General features: G+C 34.6%; 1 protein-coding gene across 2 annotated transcripts in view; it reads left to right on the top strand.

Annotated features, from left to right (window-relative positions):
* Positions 1-24258, top strand: part of LOC120432163 (transcription factor E2f1) — a 34208-nt gene extending 9950 nt beyond the window's left edge. For both annotated transcript variants that reach the window (XM_039597295.2, XM_039597296.2), the window contains exons 2-7: positions 10961-11670; positions 11741-11916; positions 16195-16624; positions 16696-16957; positions 17027-17536; positions 22663-24258. In XM_039597295.2, the coding sequence (XP_039453229.1) occupies positions 11059-11670; positions 11741-11916; positions 16195-16624; positions 16696-16957; positions 17027-17536; positions 22663-22769 (2097 nt within the window). In that variant the 5' untranslated portion in view covers positions 10961-11058 and the 3' untranslated portion in view covers positions 22770-24258. The remainder of the gene's footprint in view (positions 1-10960; positions 11671-11740; positions 11917-16194; positions 16625-16695; positions 16958-17026; positions 17537-22662) is intronic.
* Positions 24259-24665: the final 407 nt, after the last annotated feature.

Below are 24665 nucleotides of genomic sequence, written 5' to 3'. Positions count from 1 at the left end.
CGGGTTAGTTTTCAAAAGGTCGTAAGCGCCAGTTGTCCAAAATTGAGTTTTTGGCACGGTTGCACTCTTCTAACGCACTACTAATGATCTACTCGAGCAGAATTTTCAAAAAAATAAATTTAAACAAAAATATCGCCCGCATATAAAAAGTCGAATGTGCTTTTCATACGGAGAAGTCACATACGTCCTTGGTGATGCAAGGTCGTAAGTACTGATAATTTCAAAAATGTACTTACGCTCATAGAAAAAGGACGTAAGTTCAGTTTTAATTGCTTTATGATAATGCGCACATGAGTTTCAACGAAAAATGATGAATATGTGTTATCCCGTTAAAAACATTGCGCTGATTATATGACTTAAAGGATGCGCGAAGAATATTTTCCAATTTGCCAGCCAGCAAACCCAGTTTCAGTCATTTATTCCAGAAAAGACGGCTAGCTTCCCCCAAAATCATCATTTTGTGTGGCAGCCTAAACCAACACAAAATCAAGTTGCATAATCTGTTCAGGAACAAGCGATAATGACCGCATCCATCTTATCACGCATAAACGCCCTCTCAAAACACCAGGAACCCCGAGTTCTTCGAGGTCCTATAGACCACTGAAGAAAAGATAAACAAATCAGTGGTAATTCGTCATTTTGTTCGTGCTCTCAGCTAGCGTATGAGCCAACGCGAGAGAGGGAGAATAAAATCTGTCAGTTGGACCTTTCTCCCCTGCGATGTTTTCTCCCAATCTCCTCCAAAAACACAAAACATCGACTGCCCTCTTTGCGGGGGGTGTTGAAACGATGTTCAAAATAATAATGTTTGATTTAAATGTGGTTTAGTCATTAAATAAATAATTTTGCCAATGGTCGTATTGTCATTCTTACTCAAAAAAAGTCCCAAGTACAAGGACGTATGAAACAATTTGCTCATGTAAAAGGTCGAATCAACCTGGTGTTGTAAAACAAGGCTAAAACACACATTAATTGTTAAAAGTTTTAATTCACTTGATCTGGCAACCATAGCTTATAGTCAAAGCAATGATTTTGACTAAAAATATCCCCTTGAAACCCACTTACATATAAATAAGAATTAAAATAATGGTCGAAAACTTGTTCATCGGTTTTCCCCACTTGAAGGGTTTGGCTTTTACGACGTTTTGAAAACTAACCCGAGATATTTTTACGAAATCTCAGGGCAAGACAGTGAGCAAGAGAGCAACTCCCGATTCGCCCTCTCTCATCTGCTTTGCACCCAATTGCTACCGTTTACTCTTGCTCTCAAGCAAACGAAAGCGAAACAGAACGAATCTGAAGTTGCTCTCTTGCTTACTGTCTTGCTTAGAATAGATTTCGTCCAAAGTATCTATAATAAGGACAACACTTAGTTTCATTTATGAATCAATTCCTCTATAGCACTTTTGTACCACTCTTCTTGCTCAAATGTGTTGTGGCAAAACATTTTTTCCTCGCTTTTGTGTCTTTGGCAAAGTTGTAAGTAAGGATAGAAAATGTTCTAGAAAAAATAGGTACATGGAAAACCCCTAATTTTTCTGGCTTTTCATCACTAGATGTTGAATTTTCAGATACGTATTTTTTTTTTAATTTTCAAGATTTTTGATATGTTTTTGGGCACTAAAATGGCATCTTTTGCGCAAAAGTTTAGAATGGAATGAAATTTATTGAAAAATCAGGAATACAGTAAATTTTTTCTCAAGAATCAATTTACAATGCAAAATCAAATTCTCATTCAAAATTGACTTTACACATTTTGATTTATTTTTCGAGAAATGTTAAATATTTCGCAATTAAAAAAAATACTTTGGTAGAATATTGCTTTGACAATCGATAACTTAGAAACTAATGGTTTGATTTTCAATGCAAAAAAACATTTTTTTGTTTGAAATTTTCTGCTCTTTTACTAAAAATATTTTTAAAATAAAAATTTAGTAAGCTTCTAAATTTCTTAAAATCTTTAATTCTTAAACTGTTAAATTCTTAAATTGTTAAATTGTTAAATTGTGAAATTCCTAAATTCTTAGATTCTTAAATTCTTAAATTCTTAAATTCTTAAATTCTTAAATTCTTAAATTCTTAAATTCTTAAATTCTTAAATTCTTAAATTCTTAAATTCTTAAATTCTTAAATTCTTAAATTCTTAAATTCTTAAATTCTTAAATTCTTAAATTCTTAAATTCTTAAATTCTTAAATTCTTAAATTCTTAAATACTTAAATTCTTAAATTCTTAAATTCTTAAATTCTTAAATTCTTAAATTCTTAAATTCTTAAATTCTTAAATTCTTAAATTCTTAAATTCTTAAATTCTTAAATTCTTAAATTCTTAAATTCTTAAATTCTTAAATTCTTAAATTCTTAAATTCTTAAATTCTTAAATTCTTAAATTCTTAAATTCTTAAATTCTTAAATTCTTAAATTCTTAAATTCTTAAATTCTTAAATTCTTAAATTCTTAAATTCTTAAATTCTTAAATTCTTAAATTCTTAAATTCTTAAATTCTTAAATTCTTAAATTCTTAAATTCTTAAATTCTTAAATTCTTAAATTCTTAAATTCTTAAATTCTTAAATTCTTAAATTCTTAAATTCTTAAATTCTTAAATTCTTAAATTCTTAAATTCTTAAATTCTTAAATTCTTAAATTCTTAAATTCTTAAATTCTTAAATTCTTAAATTCTTAAATTCTTAAATTCTTAAATTCTTAAATTCTTAAATTCTTAAATTCTTAAATTCTTAAATTCTTAAATTCTTAAATTCTTAAATTCTTAAATTCTTAAATTCTTAAATTCTTAAATTCTTAAATTCTTAAATTCTTAAATTCTTAAATTCTTAAATTCTTAAATTCTTAAATTCTTAAATTCTTAAATTCTTAAATTCTTAAATTCTTAAATTCTTAAATTCTTAAATTCTTAAATTCTTAAATTCTTAAATTCTTAAATTCTTAAATTCTTAAATTCTTAAATTCTTAAATTCTTAAATTCTTAAATTCTTAAATTCTTAAATTCTTAAATTCTTAAATTCTTAAATTCTTAAATTCTTAAATTCTTAAATTCTTAAATTCTTAAATTCTTAAATTCTTAAATTCTTAAATTCTTAAATTCTTAAATTCTTAAATTCTTAAATTCTTAAATTCTTAAATTCTTAAATTCTTAAATTCTTAAATTCTTAAATTCTTAAATTCTTAAATTCTTAAATTCTTAAATTCTTAAATTCTTAAATTCTTAAATTCTTAAATTCTTAAATTCTTAAATTCTTAAATTCTTAAATTCTTAAATTCTTAAATTCTTAAATTCTTAAATTCTTAAATTCTTAAATTCTTAAATTCTTAAATTCTTAAATTCTTAAATTCTTAAATTCTTAAATTCTTAAATTCTTAAATTCTTAAATTCTTAAATTCTTAAATTCTTAAATTCTTAAATTCTTAAATTCTTAAATTCTTAAATTCTTAAATTCTTAAATTCTTAAATTCTTAAATTCTTAAATTCTTAAATTCTTAAATTCTTAAATTCTTAAATTCTTAAATTCTTAAATTCTTAAATTCTTAAATTCTTAAATTCTTAAATTCTTAAATTCTTAAATTCTTAAATTCTTAAATTCTTAAATTCTTAAATTCTTAAATTCTTAAATTCTTAAATTCTTAAATTCTTAAATTCTTAAATTCTTAAATTCTTAAATTCTTAAATTCTTAAATTCTTAAATTCTTAAATTCTTAAATTCTTAAATTCTTAAATTCTTAAATTCTTAAATTCTTAAATTCTTAAATTCTTAAATTCTTAAATTCTTAAATTCTTAAATTCTTAAATTCTTAAATTCTTAAATTCTTAAATTCTTAAATTCTTAAATTCTTAAATTCTTAAATTCTTAAATTCTTAAATTCTTAAATTCTTAAATTCTTAAATTCTTAAATTCTTAAATTCTTAAATTCTTAAATTCTTAAATTCTTAAATTCTTAAATTCTTAAATTCTTAAATTCTTAAATTCTTAAATTCTTAAATTCTTAAATTCTTAAATTCTTAAATTCTTAAATTCTTAAATTCTTAAATTCTTAAATTCTTAAATTCTTAAATTCTTAAATTCTTAAATTCTTAAATTCTTAAATTCTTAAATTCTTAAATTCTTAAATTCTTAAATTCTTAAATTCTTAAATTCTTAAATTCTTAAATTCTTAAATTCTTAAATTCTTAAATTCTTAAATTCTTAAATTCTTAAATTCTTAAATTCTTAAATTCTTAAATTCTTAAATTCTTAAATTCTTAAATTCTTAAATTCTTAAATTCTTAAATTCTTAAATTCTTAAATTCTTAAATTCTTAAATTCTTAATTTCTTAATTTCTTAAATTCTTAAATTCTTAAATTCTTAAATTTTTAAATTCTTAAATTCTTAAATTCTTAAATTCTTAAATTCTTAAATTCTTAAATTCTTAAATTCTTAAATTCTTAAATTCTTAAATTCTATAATTCTTAAACTCTTAAACTCTTAAATTCGTTTAGTTTAGTTTCTTGAATTCTATTTTTTTTAAATTCAAGAATAAATAGTTTAATTCGTAGTTTGTTACATTCTTTAATGCCTTAATTCCAATTATCTTTAATTTTACATGAAATTTTAGTACAGAAAATTAAATAATTCTAGAGCAATTTTGAAGTCATATTTAAGTTAGAAACTCAAATTTTGAGAAAAGTAAAATTTCGTGATTCGAATATTCGGAGAATTTTTTAGACGAGGACTAAAATCGTTTAGGAACTGTTTTAAAGTTTTTCAAACCCCTAGATTTTTATATTTAGAATTTTTGAACATTTACAAATTTTAAAATGTATTTTTTTATTTCGATTTTTTTTGTTTCGACATTTTGAATAGTTTTATTTTTAAATTGTTGATTTTTTTAGTTTTTGTATATTTGTATTTTTAAAATTCAAAATGATTGATATGTTTTTTTTTATTTCTCGTTTTTCACAATGTTTGCTTCCAAGATTGTTTTAAATTTTTGAGTACATACACTCAAACCCCGGTGGTTGGTTACTTTTTCGTTTGTCACTTTTTTAGTTTGTAACCCCGTTGGTTGATCAAAGTCAATCTAAAAAGTGACGAACTGTCACTTTTTACACGGAACTCACACTTACTTTCGAACCAAACTTTTGGTAGTAAGTGTGAGCTCTGTGTAAAGAGGGTATCAAACTAAAATGTGACCCCGTTCGTTTGACAACAATTGGTGTCAAAGCATCGGGGTTTCAGTGTATTCTGATTTCTTTTCAATTCTAAAAATTTCAAAATTTCGGAAATTTTTAAAATTTTAATTTGGTTTATTTTTAAGATCTAAATTTGTTAATGCTGGACTTTCTCTTTTTGATTTCTTTTTTTGACATTTTTTTTTGGCTTTTCCCTCTGGTTTATTTAATCCTAGCAAAAATAGATTAGTTCTTATAACTTTCGGCGTTTCAAGATTCTGCGTTCTGAGATTGAACAAAATAAATTATTATGAAACTCTTTTGTATGTTTGTTGCGATTTTTTTCGGCTTCTCCGTAACAACCTTGGCACATAACCGGAATTGCGTTGGATAAAGTAGTCCATGAAAATGTAATTCACTAGAAATTTAATGATGGCATTTAATTCAAAGATCTGGCAAAAATGTTTTTTTTTGTTTTTGTATGGTGCGTTGACAGTTGCCATTAGAAGCGCACTGATCTTTAATGTTTAGGCGGGGCCAGACAATGTCCATTGATTCTAAAATGGATGATTGGAAGCAGCGTAATCTTATACCTGGTACAAGTTATACTTTCCCATAATTTGGCTGCCGGATATTGGATTAAACTAGAATCATGGTTTATTAACAAATACAAGTGCATGCATTTGAAAAGGATTGATTCTCTAGAGAACTGCGCTCTCCAACACCATCATCATCAACGAACGGAAAATAAACGCAAACAGAAGCATCGACCGAACTGTGAATCGAACCCTCTTCTTCGTTGAAGTCGTCGCCACACCAACACACACCGGTTCAACCAGTTGGCCAAGGGGTGTACGTGAAGACCGAACTATTCCACAAACACCAGCCCAGCCAGAAGGCCCGTCGTAGTTGTTCCTGCTGTTGCGCCAGCACCGGCAAAAGGGACTCCTGGAGGACGACGTCGTGTAGAAATGCCGGGAGCTGGGACCTCCTCGAGCGAAAGTGCGAAGAAAGTGTGCGCGCGTATTTGTACCAACTGCTACATCCTCTGGGACATTGCACGGAGGAAGCCTTACGTCGTGTACTAGTTTGCGGACCGGTGTGTGCGTGAACCTGCGGGTGAGTGATTCAATTTGTTGTTGTTTTTCAACTCGGGCCTCAAGTTGGTGTGTCGCGTACTACGAGGAACTTGCGCGCGCTCAGAGCAGCGGTACAGCGGAAGAAGTAGAAGAATTGCAAGCTGCAAAATTAAATGGCCGAAAATTGCTGCTACTTTGGGTGACGCAAGCTGCTGCTGCTGGGGAGGGCAAAGCAAAACAACAAAACGCAACAAAAAGAACCCAATTTATTGGTATTTGAGAGATCTGAGCGCGGCAGCTGGCAGAGGGGGGTTGGAAGAAGTGACACGGCAGAGAGCAGTTGCCGATTGAATCTCTCCGTGGTGAGATGTGTTGTGGCAAATGGCTGTGAAACAGCGCATTTTCCACAGGTTTTGGTAGTGCGTAAGACAAATTTGGAGGTGTGAAATAGTGCGTATGATAGTGATTAAATGGTTTGGTTAGATATACCTAGTTGCTTGAAATGGTGGTACGAAAGTCCGGTGATTTCTTTCATATTTGCCAGGTACCAGATTTGGAAACAATGGAGTTCAAAATTCTAGTGTTTAATTTTTGTTACCCACGTGGTTGAACTTCACTTTTCGCGAGTTTTCAGTAAACTGCATTATGAACATTGCTTAGGTTATTCTTCTAATCTAATCTAATCTAATCGAACACAAGCGCAGCCAGTCCGAAGAAAGCATCCTTGAACTTGAACATGTATAGCAAACATTAAAGCGGCCAGGCCTACTGCGTTGCATTATCCGCAGAGACAGATTCTGTGAACGGAGCACATGCCACAGAATCAACAGGGGAGGAAGGATGCGTGGACATACCGTACCAAACGCTCCGGTTATTGTTCTAAAGGCTTTTTTTATCTACAAATCTATCAAAAATGATAGATTCATGCTGATACGGTATTTCCGAACACTTTGGATGAGCCAGAATATCCCAAAAACTATCCAGATTACGTAGTGTTATCAAAGAGTCCAAGAAACATCACTGAACAACAAACTTGGTATAATCGAGATTTATATTCTAGGACACTTTTGCTAGCCTAGATTATCTCAAAAGTGGTTTAAAAAGTTCATAGTGGTGTCAAAGGGTCCCAGCCACTTCACTGAGTACCACAACCGCAATCGTGAACTTGGCAATCATTGTGTTATGGCGTATCTCAGGACACTTTGAATGACACCCAGAATTAGGGTTGCCAGGTCACAGTTTAAAAAATCTTGCCTAAGGGCCAATACAAAATCTGGAGAAATCTGGCAAGCAAAAATGCTACAGAGACGTATGGGGAACAAGTCAACTTAAAGCTATTTCAATGTCCAATGCCTAACATGCACTTGAAAATATTAAGCATAAAAAATAACCTTTGCACGGATGGATAACCTTCTTCACCCGCGAAAGGAGGAGGCAAATCACGCAAAAGAAAATCACTCCCGAAATTCTCCAAGAAAATCAATCTGCTAATGATTTTTTGTGAATTTCCTTGTACCACTTAATAATATTTATTTCACTTTGTTTACACACATTGCCCATCTACAAAATGTGACAGGTCATTTTTCGACGTGTGACGTTACACTTGCAAGTGTAGTAGTGACAAGGATGTTTCACCGAATAATCAAGATGATGATTTTTTTAGATTCCTTTTACCGATCTTTCGTGCGCGAGAGAGGAGAGCCATGCTTCTTTCGGATTTTTTCTCTTGATGAACGTCCAGAGAATTTCTTTGGATGATGATTATTCCATCGCTGAATCTTTATTGAAGAATTTTGTTATGGGCAGGTCAAAAAATATTTAAAAATCTAAAAATTTAAACTGTTAATTTTAAATTTATTATATCATTCTTATGTCGTGGAAACAATGTTTGTTTAAGAGTTTGTCAAGCTTGATTATAGGGGAAATATACCCTTTCTAATCAAACACCTAGCTTCGTCGTATGAAGAGTTTGATGCTCGATTAAAGCTCCAAAAATACTATTTAGGCTATAAACTTACCAGCAACAGCACAGCCTCGAGTAAGCACGCCAATTTATGCCATTTACTGGCCAAAAAGATCAAATTTAATGCACTTTTGATCATAATTTCTATTTTGCGAGACCATTTCTCATCATTTTGGTGGCACACACGTCCACACGCAAGATCAGAGGTTAACTGCTTAAAAAAAGTCGCCATCAATATCTTTTCACTTGCGCTAACGATTTCAAAGAGCTTAAGATATAAAATTGCTTCCAACTACCGGCAACATGTTCTTTTGCACATTAGTTAGTCACTCACTTGAAAAATAATCCCGAAACATGTAAATAATTAGCAAGCGCCATCAAAAAAACAAACGCGCTAAGTCTTTTGACGTTTCAATTTTGACTACCCATTCCAATCGAAGGCTGAAGAAAACCGAGCGAGGAGCGAAGGCAAATAAAGAACAAAGGGTGGCCACCAACACCACCAACATGCTGGTGCAGCGCCTGTTGGAGTGAGCAAGTGCTGCTCACTTAAATTTCATCAATTTTGGCAGCACTTAGCAGATCCAAAAGAGCGCTGGAAGAAAAAAAGAACTAAGCTGAAAATAGAAAAATTGGGCGTGGCCCTATGCACTCGACTGATTAGAATGCATTTGGGAAATATTTTTTTTAAATGCTTGTAAAAGGAATAGCATAACTTTTAATAAAAGTGAAAATAAACAGAAATGTTAACAAAAAGTTGCTCTACTCGTTGGTGTTCTTGGTTTTAGTGAATTTTAAGAAGCAATCCAGATTATCCAGCATCATTCAAACACGACCGCTTATTAGGCTTAAAATGGGCATATTTCCCCTAACTGGCCAAAAAGTATTTTTTTGTTGTTGTTCGAAAAATCATTTTTAGGTGGGTACAACATGAAACCAAAAATAGATTCTTGGTGGTTTTAAATTATATTCTGCGTCTGAAAATCAAGTTTAAAAATTTGTTTTCTTCTATTTTAGATGTTTTTGGAAAATTTGGATTTGTTCAACGAATCGCAGAACTGCCAAAATAATGTTGACCAACTTAAAAGATGACATTTTCATTAATAATGTTAAGTTCCTTTTGATTTTCTAGAGTTCTTTCTATCAAATGCTACAATTTTGTCGAAGATGCAAAGTCGATCAGGAAAATCGATTTCAAGATACAGTCCAGACTCGATTATCCGAAGACCTCGGAAAAATTTCACTCCGGATAATTGAATCACAAAATATTTTTTTTTTTCGTCGGCTTTTTAAATCCAAGATGGCGGTGATGTAATATCGAAAAAATGCATTTTGATATTTAATAGGCATTCAACTATTGAAATTTGACTAAAATGGGGTCGTAGAACTCGAATTTAATGTTAAACATAAGAAAATAATAAAAAACACAGAAAAAAATTTTTTTTGTGATTCGATTTTCCGAAGTCCCATACAAACCTTGGAATAATCGAACTTCGGATAATCGAGTCTGGACCTGGACTTTATCTAGAAATCGTTTTTCCTGATCGACATTTTTGTATGGATAGCTGTCAAAAGTCTATTCTTGAGGTTTTTACGAGCTTTTTTGCCTTCCTCACCTTACTCTCTCTCGAAAAACGAAATTCTTAATTTGAACTCCTAGACCCACCTTCATGTATACATATCGACTAGAAATCAAAAGCAAATGTCTGTGTGTGTGGTGGGATGTTGATAAAAAAATTGCACTGGATTATCTCGGCACTGGATGAACGATTTGGACCGTTTTGGGGTCCCATAAGTCGCTTTTAAAAATTATAAAGTTTAGTTAAGTACTTCAAAGTTATGCGAAAAAAAAATATTTTGATTTAGGTCCGGAAGACCGAAAAAAGGGTGGTTTTGGAAAGTAAACCCATCATGTTATTCATGATCAGAAAGGTATTAGAAAGACCTTTCCAATGAACGCTAAAACATTGATAATCTGACTACCCTATCAAAAGTTATAAGCACTTAAGTGTTATTTATACACCTTTTTAGACCGGATCTCTGATATTTTGGTAAAAACTTTTTCCCGATCTACCATGCGACCTATCGTTGGACGGGTATTCAAAAGACCTTTCCAACGAGTCCAAAAGAATGAAGATCTGACAACCATATCAAAAATTATGGTTACTTAAGTGTTAGTTACCAATTTTTGGAGGCGGATCTCAAATATTGTGATGAAAATGATGACCGAACCAATCAGCAATTCGCATAATCAAAAGAACTTTCCAATGAGCCTTTTTTTTTTTTCAGGCGAACAAAATATGTCTGATTACCACATTTTTCGCGTAAACATCACTAAAAACACTGAATAACGAATCTCCACCTACAGCCATGAACCTATTCCCAAGCAGTTCAATCCCAATAAATCTAACCAAAATGGACCGTCTTTTCGCTCCTCCCAACAGCCCTGCCACCCGATCATCGAGAACCGCATGGTTGGTTAACTTTTCACGCAGTTTTTCGCGTGTGTCGTTCACACATACACAAACTTCTGTGCAAACTGGCACTGCTGCTGCGCATGACTTCCGTTTTTTTGCGCCCCCATTCCGGTCGTCATTTTTTTCTGTTCTTGTTGTTACAATGCCACTTTCTGTTTGTCAAGTTTTGTGAGTTGCGTATGATAATAGAACCCTGAAACTTGTCACCTCGGTCTAGACTCTCTCGTTGAATAATTTCTAATAATAATCGACTGTTGTTTTTCTTCTCTCTTTCAGATCGCGCCCCAAGATTGCTGAAACAAATGCTGACCAACGACGTCTGACTGGTGCACGCGGGATTCCTCGAAGGCTTTCGGTGTGCGAACAGCCAAGTTATGTACACAGTTCAGTCGAAACACAAACAGCAACAGCATGTAGCAGGACAGCATCAGCAGCAGCAGCAGCAGCAGGGTGGCAAAGTTAGGTTAACCAATATGGAACAACACAACAAAAAGACTGGTGAGGCGTATGGACTGAATGGCGGCGGCGGCGTCAGCGGAAGCGCAAGTACAAATCAAATGGCTAGTTACGGTGGCGGCAGCGGCAGCCGGAAACCCTCGGTCGGCTCGGACCTGTCCAGCGAGGACTACGAGGAGGTGAAGCCGGACATCAAGGTCAGCTCGCACCTGCTGGACCATGGGTACGGGTTCGGCGTTACGCCGCAGTACCAACAGCAGCAGCAGCAGCCGAGCCATCAACACCACCACCACAACCGTAGTAGTGGCGGCGGCGGTAGCAATAGTTATAGCAGTAGTAGTCAACAACACAGTAGTAGTTATCACCACCATCACAGCCCGTCGGTGACGGCGGGAGGTTCGCCGGCGGCGGCGTCGTCCTCGTCCTCGCACCACAGCAGCCGGAGCAAACCGACGACGCCCAGCCGGACCCCCGGCAGCCAACAGCACAAAAGTGCCAGCGGGGACCCGCAAATTACCAACTACTTCAAGGTAGGTTCAGCTTTCCTTCCGCGCGTTTCCTTTCGAGATTCTAAAAAAACAACGTCATTCGTCGTCGTAGGCCGTTAAACGCAGACCGCAGTCCAGCCTGTCGCCGACGCCGACCAAAATGGCCAAACACTCGGCGGCGTCCTCGGCCGGCAGTGCGACGAAAGCCCAGCCCAGCTCGACCTGCTCCACGCCGACGTCTTCGGTGTCGTCGTCGTCGTCCAAGAAGCGGTACTCGGAGGGAACGAGGTGAGTCCTGTTTTTTTACATCGCTCTGGTTCTTCCTTAAGGTGAAACGGGACGCCAGATCTTGGACTCGATCTATTCAGCTAGAATCAATTTCTGAACTCGACAAATATCCTGCTATCTTTAGATTTATCGTGTGCAACAGACAGAACTTGTTTAAAATACGGCGTACGGCGCTGCCTTCCCGTATCACCTCAAGGCTGGTACGGAGCTCGGAAGAAACGCAAAACTCCATTTAAACAAACGCGAGAAACTGTCAATAAAGAATATGAAAAGATTTTTCTTCAGCGATGCGCGCAGCTGAAAAGTAAGAGAAACGGAATAACAGCAGAAACGGAATCTCAAAACGCAAAATTTTAAAATTAAAAGGACGGATTTTGTTTTTTGCTCGAAATCAAATTTAAAAATAACAAATCAGAAAATTAAAAACACATCAATGCAAAAAAAAAAAATAATCTAAAATTCAAAAAATAGGAAAAAATCATTTAAAAAAAATCCGAAATTTATAATTTTTTTAATTTAATGGAAATTAGAATACTCAAAAATTTAAAACAATCTGGAAAGCAAAAATTATGAAAAACTGAAAACATAAAAAAAAACCTATACAAAAACCAAAAATTTAAAATTAAAATAAAGTCAAACTACTCAGTCCAGACTCGATAATTCGAAGCCTCGATTATCCGAAGTTTCAATTATCCGAAGGTTTGCATGGGACTTCGAATAATCGAAACACGATTAAAAAAAATATTTTTTTCATATTTTTCAATTTCTTGTTTTTAACATAAAATTTGAGTTGTTTGAAAATCAAAAATTAGACAACGAAGCAATTTTTTTTTCGTTATTCGATTATCCGAAGTGAAAATTTTCCGAAGCCTTCGGATAATCGAGTCTGGACTGTATTCAAAAGTTCAAAAATACTAAAATTTCAAACATTAAAAAAACCAAGGATTGAAAAAATACACTTAATAATTTGTAAATTAATCCAAAATTCTAAATTTAAATATTTAGGGATGCTAAATTCAAAATTTTACTCCGGATTATCGAATCACGAAATTTTAATCTTTCTCAAAATTTGAGTTTGAAACTTAAATATGACTTAAAAAATGTATTTAATTTTCTGTACTAAAATTGGAATTACAGAATTCTTAACAAATTACGAATTAAATAATAATTTATTCTTAAATGAAAAAAAAGATAGAATTCAAGCAATTAAGAATCAAAGAATTAAAGAATTAAAGAATTAAAGAATTAAAGAATTAAAGAATTAAAGAATTAAAGAATTAAAGAATTAAAGAATTAAAGAATTAAAGAATTAAAGAATTAAAGAATTAAAGAATTAAAGAATTAAAGAATTAAAGAATTAAAGAATTAAAGAATTAAAGAATTAAAGAATTAAAGAATTAAAGAATTAAAGAATTAAAGAATTAAAGAATTAAAGAATTAAAGAATTAAAGAATTGAAGAATTTAAGAATTTAAGAATTTAAGAATTTAAGAATTTAAGAATTTAAGAATTTAAGAATTTAAGAATTTAAGAATTTAAGAATTTAAGAATTTAAGAATTTAAGAATTTAAGAATTTAAGAATTTAAGAATTTAAGAATTTAAGAATTTAAGAATTTAAGAATTTAAGAATTTAAGAATTTAAGAATTTAAGAATTTAAGAATTTAAGAATTTAAGAATTTAAGAATTTAAGAATTTAAGAATTTAAGAATTTAAGAATTTAAGAATTTAAGAATTTAAGAATTTAAGAATTTAAGAATTTAAGAATTTAAGAATTTAAGAATTTAAGAATTTAAGAATTTAAGAATTTAAGAATTTAAGAATTTAAGAATTTAAGAATTTAAGAATTTAAGAATTTAATAATTTAATAATTTAAGAATTTAAGAATTTAAGAATTTAAGAATTTAAGAATTTAAGAATTTAAGAATTTAAGAATTTAAGAATTTAAGAATTTAAGAATTTAAGAATTTAAGAATTTAAGAATTTAAGAATTTAAGAATTTAAGAATTTAAGAATTTAAGAATTTAAGAATTTAAGAATTTAAAAATTTAAAAATTTAAGAATTTAAGAATTTAAGAATTTAAGAATTTAAGAATTTAAGAATTTAAGAATTTAAGAATTTAAGAATTTAAGAATTTAAGAATTTAAGAATTTAAGAATTTAAGAATTTAAGAATTTAAGAATTTAAGAATTTAAGAATTTAAGAATTTAAGAATTTAAGAGAGCTGGAAAGAAGTCGGATGTGCATTACACGTCGTCGCGTTGCTTGGAAAAAAATGCGAAAAATTAGTGAAAATTAAGCTGAACCCAAACCAAATTGGTGTCATTCGTTTCATAACGATGTTATCCATCCGGAGGTGGTAAAGTTTAGTTGGAAAAAGTGTTTTTAAAGTGATTTTCAATAAATTAGTTTTCAATTTCGGTCGCGGTGTTTGACATTTCGAAGGAGGAAAAAATGAGAGTGAGAGTGAGAGCGAACCCACACATGTTCCTTGGACAAGAGCGAGCAGCGGTGAATGGCATTCTCTGAGTGCATATTTGGTTGGAAGATGACGCCGCCGGCTGAATATTTGCTTGGGGTTTACACAGTGTTTACAATTAAAGTGTGTGTAATTGTTCAGAGTGGGCTTAACGGTGTTCTAGGTTCGAGCAATCGATTCTATTTATTCCTCGTCCCGTCTCGAATCTGGGAACGTGTGTGAAAAGAAGAGTAAGAGAGAGAGAGAGGCCAAAACGGACGAACGTCACGTCACAAGCGTCACTTTGACCAGTGTGTTTTCTGTCGATTCACAGACTTTTTGTATTTGTGGCAGATTTCTGCTGTTTAGGGGAGAGGAGTGTATTTTGTATTAGAAATGGGGATAGTCAAAGAATGTGTTATTTGTGCAACGAAAAAAAAAGGAATCTGGTGTACGACGTGCTCTGCCTTTTTTGTGAGAAAAGTGGGAATGTGATTAAATGAGTCGGTTCCGCGATTAGAAACGAGTTGCGCATTGAAATGGAGTCTTCGTGGGGATGGGGAAAAAGGTGTTCCAATGATGAATCGGAGATAACCAGCAGCGACATAAGGAAAGAGATTGTTGATGATGCTACCGGATCAAGAGGAGTCGAAAGCGATTTAATAGGGAGCTGATCCTTTTTGCTGCAAATTTGGTGAGATCAAACCGTTATAAAACTTGTACATGTCAAACACATTTACAAATTAAATAATACACTACAGACATTCACACTCACTCCAACATACATACAATTCATTGAATTCATAAACAACGCAACTATTGTCATCGGCCCGGCCCTATTGAATACCCCTATATTACACTTAAATATGCTGATTTACTCATTACAACAAAAAGTTAACATATTAACTAGGTATGCTTTTTCAATCGGTCGTTTTAATTTAGCTTCTAACTCTTACATTTAAATAAAACAAATATACCTATAAATAATGAATGTTCACTCCGCATCGCTGTAAGAGTTTAAAATCAAGATTCCAATTATGCGTTAAATCATTTCAAACCTCGAATTTCGCTTAAACATAAAATAATTTAAAGAAAAATATAAACTTCTCTGTACTCTTACAGTCGGTAGCTTGAGTTTAACAGCAGACATGTTAAAACTGTGTTTAATCAGCATTGCTTTCACCTGAATTTCCTCATTTTTTTGTAACAGTCAATTTATTCATGCACGGCTTCGTCGCGTTGTGTCTGCCGTTGCTTTAAATAGAATATCTATAAATCATGCATCTTTCACACTATACTGATGGTATAAGTTTAATAATAAAAAAAACTAACTCTACTTGATTCGCCCGCAATACCTTTCGGGGTATATCCTAGGGTTCTACCTCTCTTACTAACATTGAGTCCAAAACCTCCCTACAAACATCTATACCACTAAGGTGACGTAGGGGTCCCTGCGCACTTTAGATAGGTGTTTACTAACATTCCTTCATTTCCCCGAGGATAGCTTGGACCCGGCGTGGACCCCCTTATGCCCTGGGCTGTATTACACACTCATCAAAAGATGAAGACATGGTATCTCCCGTGTTGGATTATTGTTCCGGATGAGGGTCTAACACAACCATACCAAACAGTGGGATAAGCGTTGTGGAGCCTTCCGGTGGTGGGGCGTCCTCCAAATGCTAATGCTAATGCTAATTAAGAATTTAAGAATTTAAGAATTTAAGAATTTAAGAATTTAAGAATCGACGACGCAAAATGACAAATTCTAAGAATTCATTTCAAAAATATGTAAATTTCACATCAAACATTTTCCTTTTCCAGGTACGACACCTCGCTCGGGCTGCTGACGAAAAAGTTCATCGACCTGCTGAAGGAGTCGCCGGAGGGCGTGGTCGACCTGAACATCGCCTCCACCAAGCTGAACGTACAAAAGCGCCGCATCTACGACATCACGAACGTGCTCGAGGGCATCGGCATCCTAGAGAAAAAGTCCAAAAACAACATCCAGTGGAAGCTCGGCAACTCGCTGTGCAATATCGAGAAGAACGACCGGATACAGCGCGACCGGTACCTGCTCGAGCAGAAGGAGAACCTGCTCGACCGGTTGATCGTGGAGATGCGCAGCACGACGGAGACGGACATGGCGGCGAACAAGCACGCGTACGTCACCTGCCAGGACCTGAACTCGATCGACCTGTTCAAGGAGCAGATCATCGTGGTGATCAAGGCCCCACCGGAGGCTAAATTGGTGGTAAGTGTTGGTGACTGTGCGTGGCTGGAGTTCGATTTCTACTAACCGGGGATTTTGACTTTCTTTTACAGCTACCCGACGTGCAACAGCCGCGGGAAATCTTCCTCAAGTCGGAAAAGGGCGAGATCGACGTGTTTCTGTGTCCGGAATCTTCGGAGAACTCGCCGAACGGCGGCTTCAGCAGTGCAAGCTACGCGGGTAGCTTACCTGGCGGCAGCAGTTCATTCGGCGGCAAGGGCAGCAGCAGGTCTGGGCCCGACCCGCTGCTGGAGGACATCGTGCCGCTGTTGTCACCGTTCAGCGAAAAGCTGTTCAGTCCCCGGAACAAACTCAGTAAGTGGACCGTGGTTGGAATTGGGCTTTCGCGAACGTCCATACTGAATACGTCTTTTCCTTCTTCAGGAGGAGGCTTAACGAAAGCGTATAGCACGGCGCAGCGCAATCTGAACAAGACGCTGTTCGGTGAAACCGCCGGGGACGTGACCGGCGTCAAGGTGGAACCCGAGCCCAACGTGCTGGACTCGTTGGCCGCCGCCGAACAATCCACGGCCCCGATGTCCGTGCTAACGCAGAAGGAGCTGGACCTGCTGGAAGTGTCCTCCCCCACGCCATCGGCCAAAACCAGCCTCGATTTCTTCTCCGTCGCCACCATCAAGCAGGAACGGTTAGACCCGACCGACCAGATGGACGCGGTGGCCGCCACCGTGGCCCGGTTGCTCCCCAAGCTGAGTCCGGAAATGGTGGTCGCGAAGCTGACGGAGCAAACGCTGAACGGTGGCGCCGCGGACGGCAACTCGTCGTCGGCGTCCTCGCTCAAGGGACTCAGTGCAAAGTCGACGCCGGTGAACGTGCGCGAGCGGAACGCCATGATGGCCGTGTTCGGCAACTGCAGTCCCTTCAACCTGTCCGAAGGTGAGTTCCAAGCCGTCCTAACCGCTAGACAATATGGGAAACAAAAAAAAAACAGTGCGCGTTTGGAGAGCGAATCGTGCCGCGCGAGAACTCCGGCTGTGACCTGTGTGCCCCGTGTTGAACTTCACATCACAGTCTGAGTTCTTGCTTGGCGCTTCGCACGGATCGACGGGATACGCTTGTGCAAATTTAACCTTTACATTTCAGGGCAGATGTTGGCCATTACCGGGACTGAACTCTCGTGGGTCTGCAGTGCTTTTCGTTGGAACTTGTAGCACCATGAGATTCAGCTCCGGCGTTGGCCGGGTTTCGACTCGGGAGGGAGAGTTTTCGAATAAAATGCTTCGTTCTTAATGTTTCATAAAGGACTTTCATTATAAGGAAAACAGACACTTTTTTGGCTAAGAATTAAAACGATCATTTTCGAAAGGAATGAGCTTTTTTATGTCGCTTTTTCTAATTTCGTTAAATAAAATCTTACTCTGCGTCAGATTCCAAACGCTTATCCCGAGCAGGTGGAAATAACTGGAAAAGATCAAGTTCTGTTATGTTAGGAGATCAGGATTTGCTTTTTTTTTAAACACTCCGATTAGCTGTAATAATAACAGAAAATAGTGTTATCAAAAATTATAACAAAAAAATCCGATAACAGAGAAAAAAAAATTGTCCGATTACTCAATTTGAGAAACGTGTTTTTCAACGGTAAATAACAGATTTTTAAATTGTTTTCCAGTTATTAGCTAATTATAAAATTTTAATATTTGCTTGGTTCCAATTAGATATTACATATTTTCGAATGCTGAATAAAACTTGTAAACATTGGCAGACGGCTTACAAACTTTTATTCAGCATTTGAAAAAATGTAAAATTTAAAAGAAACCAGGCTAACTATTCAATTGAGCAAATAACCAAAAAAGTGAAATTTGAAAAATTGTTTGAAAGTACTCAAGTTCCAGCAATATAAAAAAATCGATATGGACACTTAAAAAACTGAGAATGAGCATGCTTGACTGCTAAATGAGTTGCTACTCCGTTATTGACAGATCAGCTGAAGTTAAACAATGAATCAAAAATAATCAGTGGCAGCTAACTCTTTTATTAGTCAATTTATTAGTCAATACCGGCCCCCTTCCAAGAAGCCTGTAGTTCAACAAGGGTAGGAATGTTAGTCCCATACTTGAATTTGCAGACTCATCAGACATGGCGTGTGTAGCTCAATTCCTGACGACACCGCATGAGACTGTGGAATCCACAGCAATTCATCCAAGCATCTCGTGAATGATATGCTTCTTGTCTTTATGTTAGTAGGATAAGGTATTGGTTTTTCGAAGCCTTAAATAAAATTCGAAAAAATTATTGATTTCCCATTTAATATCAATAAGAAAAAAAATAGCTTTAACATAAGTTTTAGTATAAAGACCACACATTTTATGGCTTTGGATTTGTTATTGAAATGACCTCTGTTTTGTATTCCCACTTGCCCGGGATATCTCCGTCCAGTCATTCTCATCTCAGAGTTTATTGATGGGACTCAACAAGCTTTTGAAACTAAGTAAAATTAAAAAGCATAATTTGTTTTGTGAAGTATTAGGGCGCAGTGAAATCGACCACTCAATTAAAATTTAATGTTCTTACAGTGCCGGTTTATCAAATTAACAAGTCCAACGAGCATGTAAACAAATACCATAATGTGAAGGGGGATTTATTTGCAAACTTGTCCAAACAAACAGAATTATGTTTTGTAACTTTTGTAACAAACTTTCACTGATTGAGAAATAGGGGCAGGGGGGGCAGAATGGACCAGGGGGGCAGAATGGGCCACCCTTGGTTTTGGGCTTTAGAATGAATTTAGACCAATTGTAAGGCAAGGGTCTTATAAAGGACGTCAAATAACTTCACCATACCGAAAACGACGTTTGAATTCATTGTATTTTTCGAACTATGAGCAAAAATGTAAATCTATTAGAAAAACCACGCAAATGTTGTTTATTTCGAGGTTTTTAAATAAACTTTCTAAAAAGTTGGATTGTTGGAAAAAGTTTGTACAATGCTTATAATGTTACTAGATGTTACTACCAAGGTATACAATCAACAACGGAACCTTAAAATCATTTAGAGGCTTGGTGGTGGAAGTGTTAAATTAAAATCCACTTGGGGGCAGAATGGACCACCCTTATCCTGCCTTATAAAAACAATCAAAAGTTATGAAATTTGGATTAAATGGATTATGTTGCTCCTGGTATGTTCACAAATCACGGTTAATGCACCATTAGTTGATTTTTTAGTTGTTTTGATGCTTATTTGTAAAAATAGCGTCTTATTTCAACATATTAAAACTATTTTCAAAAATGTTTGTTTTGGTAAGTGACTATTTTTATTAAAGTTGTCTAACTTCATGGAAACTATGTTATAAAGGTACCTTAAGTCATTTCTTATCTCCCTTCAACGTTGTATTAGATGAAATGGCTTGTTTTCTAAGGTGGCCCATTTTGCCCCACAGGGTGGTCCATTCTGCCCCGCACCCTGGAAAAGTAGTCGAAAAAACTTTTATTTTAAAGTGGCTCAAAAATAGTTTTAAGCTAAAAAATTTCATCAACCAAGTATACAACATTGAAGGGAACATTCCAAAGCATAAGCCTACTAAACTGAATTCATAAGTTTTCATGTTTTTCCATGGTTTTTGGCGCATTTTACTTAGGCGGGCCATTCTGCCCCCCCTGCCCCTATTATTATAACATGTAGAATATTTACTGAGCACTTCTCTGAGATTTCGGTCATTCGATTTTTTTTTGTATTTTTTAATCCGGCTAAAACATTTTTGGTGCCTTTGGTATGCCCAAAGAAGCCATTTTGCATCATTAGTTTGTTCACATGATTTTCCTTATAAATTTGGCAGCTGTCCATACAAAAATTATGTAAGAAAATTAAAAAATCTGTATCTTTTGAAGGAATTTTTTGATCGATTTGGTGTCTTCGGCAAAGTTGTAGGTATGGATAAGGACTACACTGAAAAAATAATATACGGTAAAATTTCTTTTGTTGATTTTTGTCATTAAAACTTGATTTGCAAAAAAACACTATTTTATTTATTTTTATTTTTTTATATTTTTTAGGGGACATCCAATGCCATCTTTTCAGAAATTTCCAGAATGGGCAAAATATCTTTGACCGAGCTATGATTTTTTGAATCAATACAGATTATTCCCAAAAATCGAAACATTGGTCGCAAAAAATTTTCAACCTCATTTTTCGATATAAAATCGAATTTGCAATCAAAAAGTATTAAAGTGAAATTTTGATAATGTGCACCGTATTCAAGTTATAGCCTTTGTTAGGTAACTTTTTTGAAAATAGTCGCAGTTACTCATTTTACAAAATAAGTGTCCATGTTTGCCCACATTTAAAAAAAAATTGTTTGAAAAGCTGAGAAAATTTTCTATATTTCGCATTTTTGAACATTGTTGAGACGACCCTTAGTTGCTGAGATATTGTCATGTAAAGATTTTAAAACAGGAAAATTGATGAAACCCAAACAATTCACCATTTTCTAATGTCGATAGCTCAGCAACTCAGGTCCGATTTTCAATGTTAAAATGTGAAACATTCGTGAAATTGTCCGATCTTTTCGAAAACAATATTAAAAAAAAATCATGACTAACATTTCAAAAGGGCGTAATATTGAATGTTTGGCCTTTTGGCGATAGATCCCCCAAGTAACATTTTAGGCTTTATCAAAGCTGTCACAACCGCTATAAAACCTATCAGCCAAAACCAACATTAAAACCCCTTAGTCGTAACAAACTCCCCAGAACCTCGATAAACCCCACTTAAATCCCAAAAGGACCTCCGCAAAAGGTTGTTACGGCCTATTTATAAAACCTACATAGGAGTTCAAGGCTTTACAACTGAATCCTAACAACATCCCCAAAGCCTTGATAAAACCTTTGTTAAAACCTAGTCAGGAGTTATGGAAAAATGACATTTCATACGTCTTGAAACGTCTTATGCCAAATAGGTTTTATTTTGGCAAAAATAAGTCTTCGTCTTGCCAAATGAAATTATGGAGATGGTTGTCAAAAATGGCGATGATAAATAATAGATATTAGAGCTAATCCAAATAATTTGAAAGCTTATTTCTCACAATTGATGGCTCAAATTCAGCTGCGGTTGAAATTTTATTGATAAATGTAGGGGAGATAGAGCCAAAAAATTCAACTCGCTTCATCAAAAATCAATATTTTGTAATCATAGTGTTTAATGTTAAAAAATATTTTATTGCAATTTATTGAAAAAAATGTTCAAAATATTTTTAAACATCTATCGCTATATAAATCATACAAGGAATTCAGCATAAATGTGTGTTTTCATCAAATTTAAATCAAATTTTTCAGTTTTCTATTTTTTCAACCAAGATGGCGGTCAATCATATTCAATCAGAGCACGCGTCTAGCGCCATATTTATGCACTGCTATTTGGCCGCGATAAATGCTCTTTAAGGAGCTTATGGTTTCAAGTGAGCTTTTTACATGCCAAATGGCACTTGACAGCTACAACACCCTAGGTTTTAACAAAGCATGCGATAAAACCGTTTGGCATGGCATTGCCATCTGGTTTTCAAGCCTCTGTTAAAACTGTTAGAACCTATTAATTAGCTCTTGCTTGTTGGTTGCGGTGAATGCCCAAATAAAACTATTAAGCAATCAAGATGCTACAATAAACCCTTAATAAAACTTGGTGGTGGCTAGTTGGTTTAAAAATGTTACTTGGGCCCCTTTCCGTGCAATTATTTTTGTGAAAGCCAAATCAAATTTCCTATCGAAAAGTATTTTAACAAAATTTTGATGAACTGCATTGTCACTTTTAGGTTATAATTTTCGGAAATATTTAAATTTTTCGTTTTAAACACTTTATAAAGGATAGGCACGAAGCACTGTGGTAAACCGAATTGGAAAGCTTTAAAGATTCTCAATCTTTTATAAGAAGAATTGGGATCTCTAACTCTCTAATGTTTGTTAAACCATGTAAAACGGTTTTTGTCTTGGGAATGTGGAAATTCGGGAGAACGCATCTGGAAAGTTTTAGCTAACAGTTTTCTAAAATCCACCGTTTTCGCCTTCTATTTGCAGTGCCCGAGATGGACGCGTTCATGCCGCTGGAACCGCTGGACAACGACTACAACTTCTCGCTGGACCACACCGAGGGCGTCTTCGAGCTGTTTGATTTTAACTTTTAGTTTAAAGTTTACACGAGAGACGGAGAGAGGATGCTAAAATATGTGTATATACAACACCATTTATATATGCGAATGCGCGTTTATTTTTATTTCAATTATTTTTACTGTAAATTTAGCAAGTTTCGGTTTGTTTATTTTTTGGGCGCCATGAAAGACCTCTTCTCCCCCGATGCAGCAACTTTTCCCTTTTTTTTCGTTTGAATTGAATGCTCAGATGTGTAAGCAACAAAATTTATAAACCCGCAATTTTTGTGATTTTTTTCGCGTTATTTTCCTTCTCGAGAGAGAGAAAAGTTATAGTTTGAGTCGAGAAAGCCGCATCGCAACGTTATTTTGTTTGTTTCGGGGTTGGATGCTGGCGGGCCAGAAGTTTGTGTGTTGTAAACTAAAAGAGAAAAAAGATGGCAAGAACAAAGCAAAGGCAATTGGTCTCAGTGGTGTTAGGACAGAAGGTAGCGAGTATCTGAACGGTTGAGAAAGGAACAATCCAAGTTACATTAAGATTGTTTTAACAAATATTGCTATTAATTGGTGATTAGTTATATTTTTTTTGTAAATATTACAATGTAAATTATTTAAACAGAGAGGAAAAAAAACATCAAAACTGAAACGAAGTGAGTTAGGCTCTTTTCCAAGTGGGAAAGGAACGAGAGTAACTGCAAATGCGAAAGGCGGCCGAATTTATCTCGAGAGAATCTATAGTGACCTGACCATACTTCTCCAAACTCTGAGCAAAACCCCCCGCCGTACGAAAGAGTACGTCAATGCGCTTATGATTATCAACACAACAAAACATGTGGGGGGCAATGGTTCTGGAGTTTCAGGAGACGGGGTTTCACCCTCAGATCACCGCATAAAAGGAATAATAAAAAGAAAACTAGACTTTAAAAGCAGCAAACAAATTACAAAAATTGCGTCTAGAACTGCAAGTACAGTCGTACTAAAACTGGTAACAATATGCACACTAAACAAATTATAGTGGATCGGAGAACGCCGCACCACAAAGCCGTTCTCTAGATTTTAAGCAGAAATTCTTAATTTATACATATATTTTTAATAGGGTCGACTAAAGTTAAAATGAACACAAAACAGAAAAGAACTCGGCAAAACTATCCAGCAGACATTACAAATGGGTAAAACAAACAAACAAATTGTAGCGAATAGAATATGTGCAAAACAAACAAAAAACCTAGGAGAGAACTTTTCGAGTGAACAAACGTAAACAAATTTTATTATTCACTGCGACTTATTTATTGATTGATTTTTTTTTTAAACTGCGTTTCCTGCCGAGGAAAACTTCTTACCCAGGAAGATAAAAAAAATATACGCTTGTTAGTTTTTCCCCCGTTGCCAATTGAATCATTATTACAGCACATGGAAGGTGAAAAGAATAAAACAAAAATATCGATAATTTCAGCAAAAATGCCGCAAAAGGCTAGCAATTTGCTCGGTCGTTCTTTACATTTTGTTAGTTGAATCATCATAAAAAGAAACGAACCTCACAAGCCATGATCAGCAAACTTCAATTCCATTTTTACCTAAATCAACGTGCGGTGCGCGCTCGCAATCTTCTTGTTAAATTTAGTTTGTAATCGTGACTGCGCGCGCTCCGCCCGCAAATGATTTCTCCCTCCCTCCACCTTTGCGTTTGTTTGTAACTTTTTAAAAACGTGCGTTTTTTCTTCGTTTATCAACTGGTGTAAATATCGAGCGTGCGCGTGAGACTGTGTGATGGAAGTCGAGTGAGAGAAATAAAAAAAAGAGATGAACAGGATCAGGATTTAAGCAAATGAACCCACAGTTAACGTACTTTCCATTCACTCAAACTTTGTCGAACACCAGCGTCCAGCGGAAGTTGGGCGAGGGCTAACACTCAAACACACACACAACCACAAA

The sequence above is a fragment of the Culex pipiens genome, chromosome 3, assembly GCF_016801865.2.
Source record: "Culex pipiens pallens isolate TS chromosome 3, TS_CPP_V2, whole genome shotgun sequence".
Lineage (NCBI taxonomy): Eukaryota > Metazoa > Arthropoda > Insecta > Diptera > Culicidae > Culex > Culex pipiens.
This window is presented reverse-complemented; position numbering and strand designations above follow the sequence as displayed.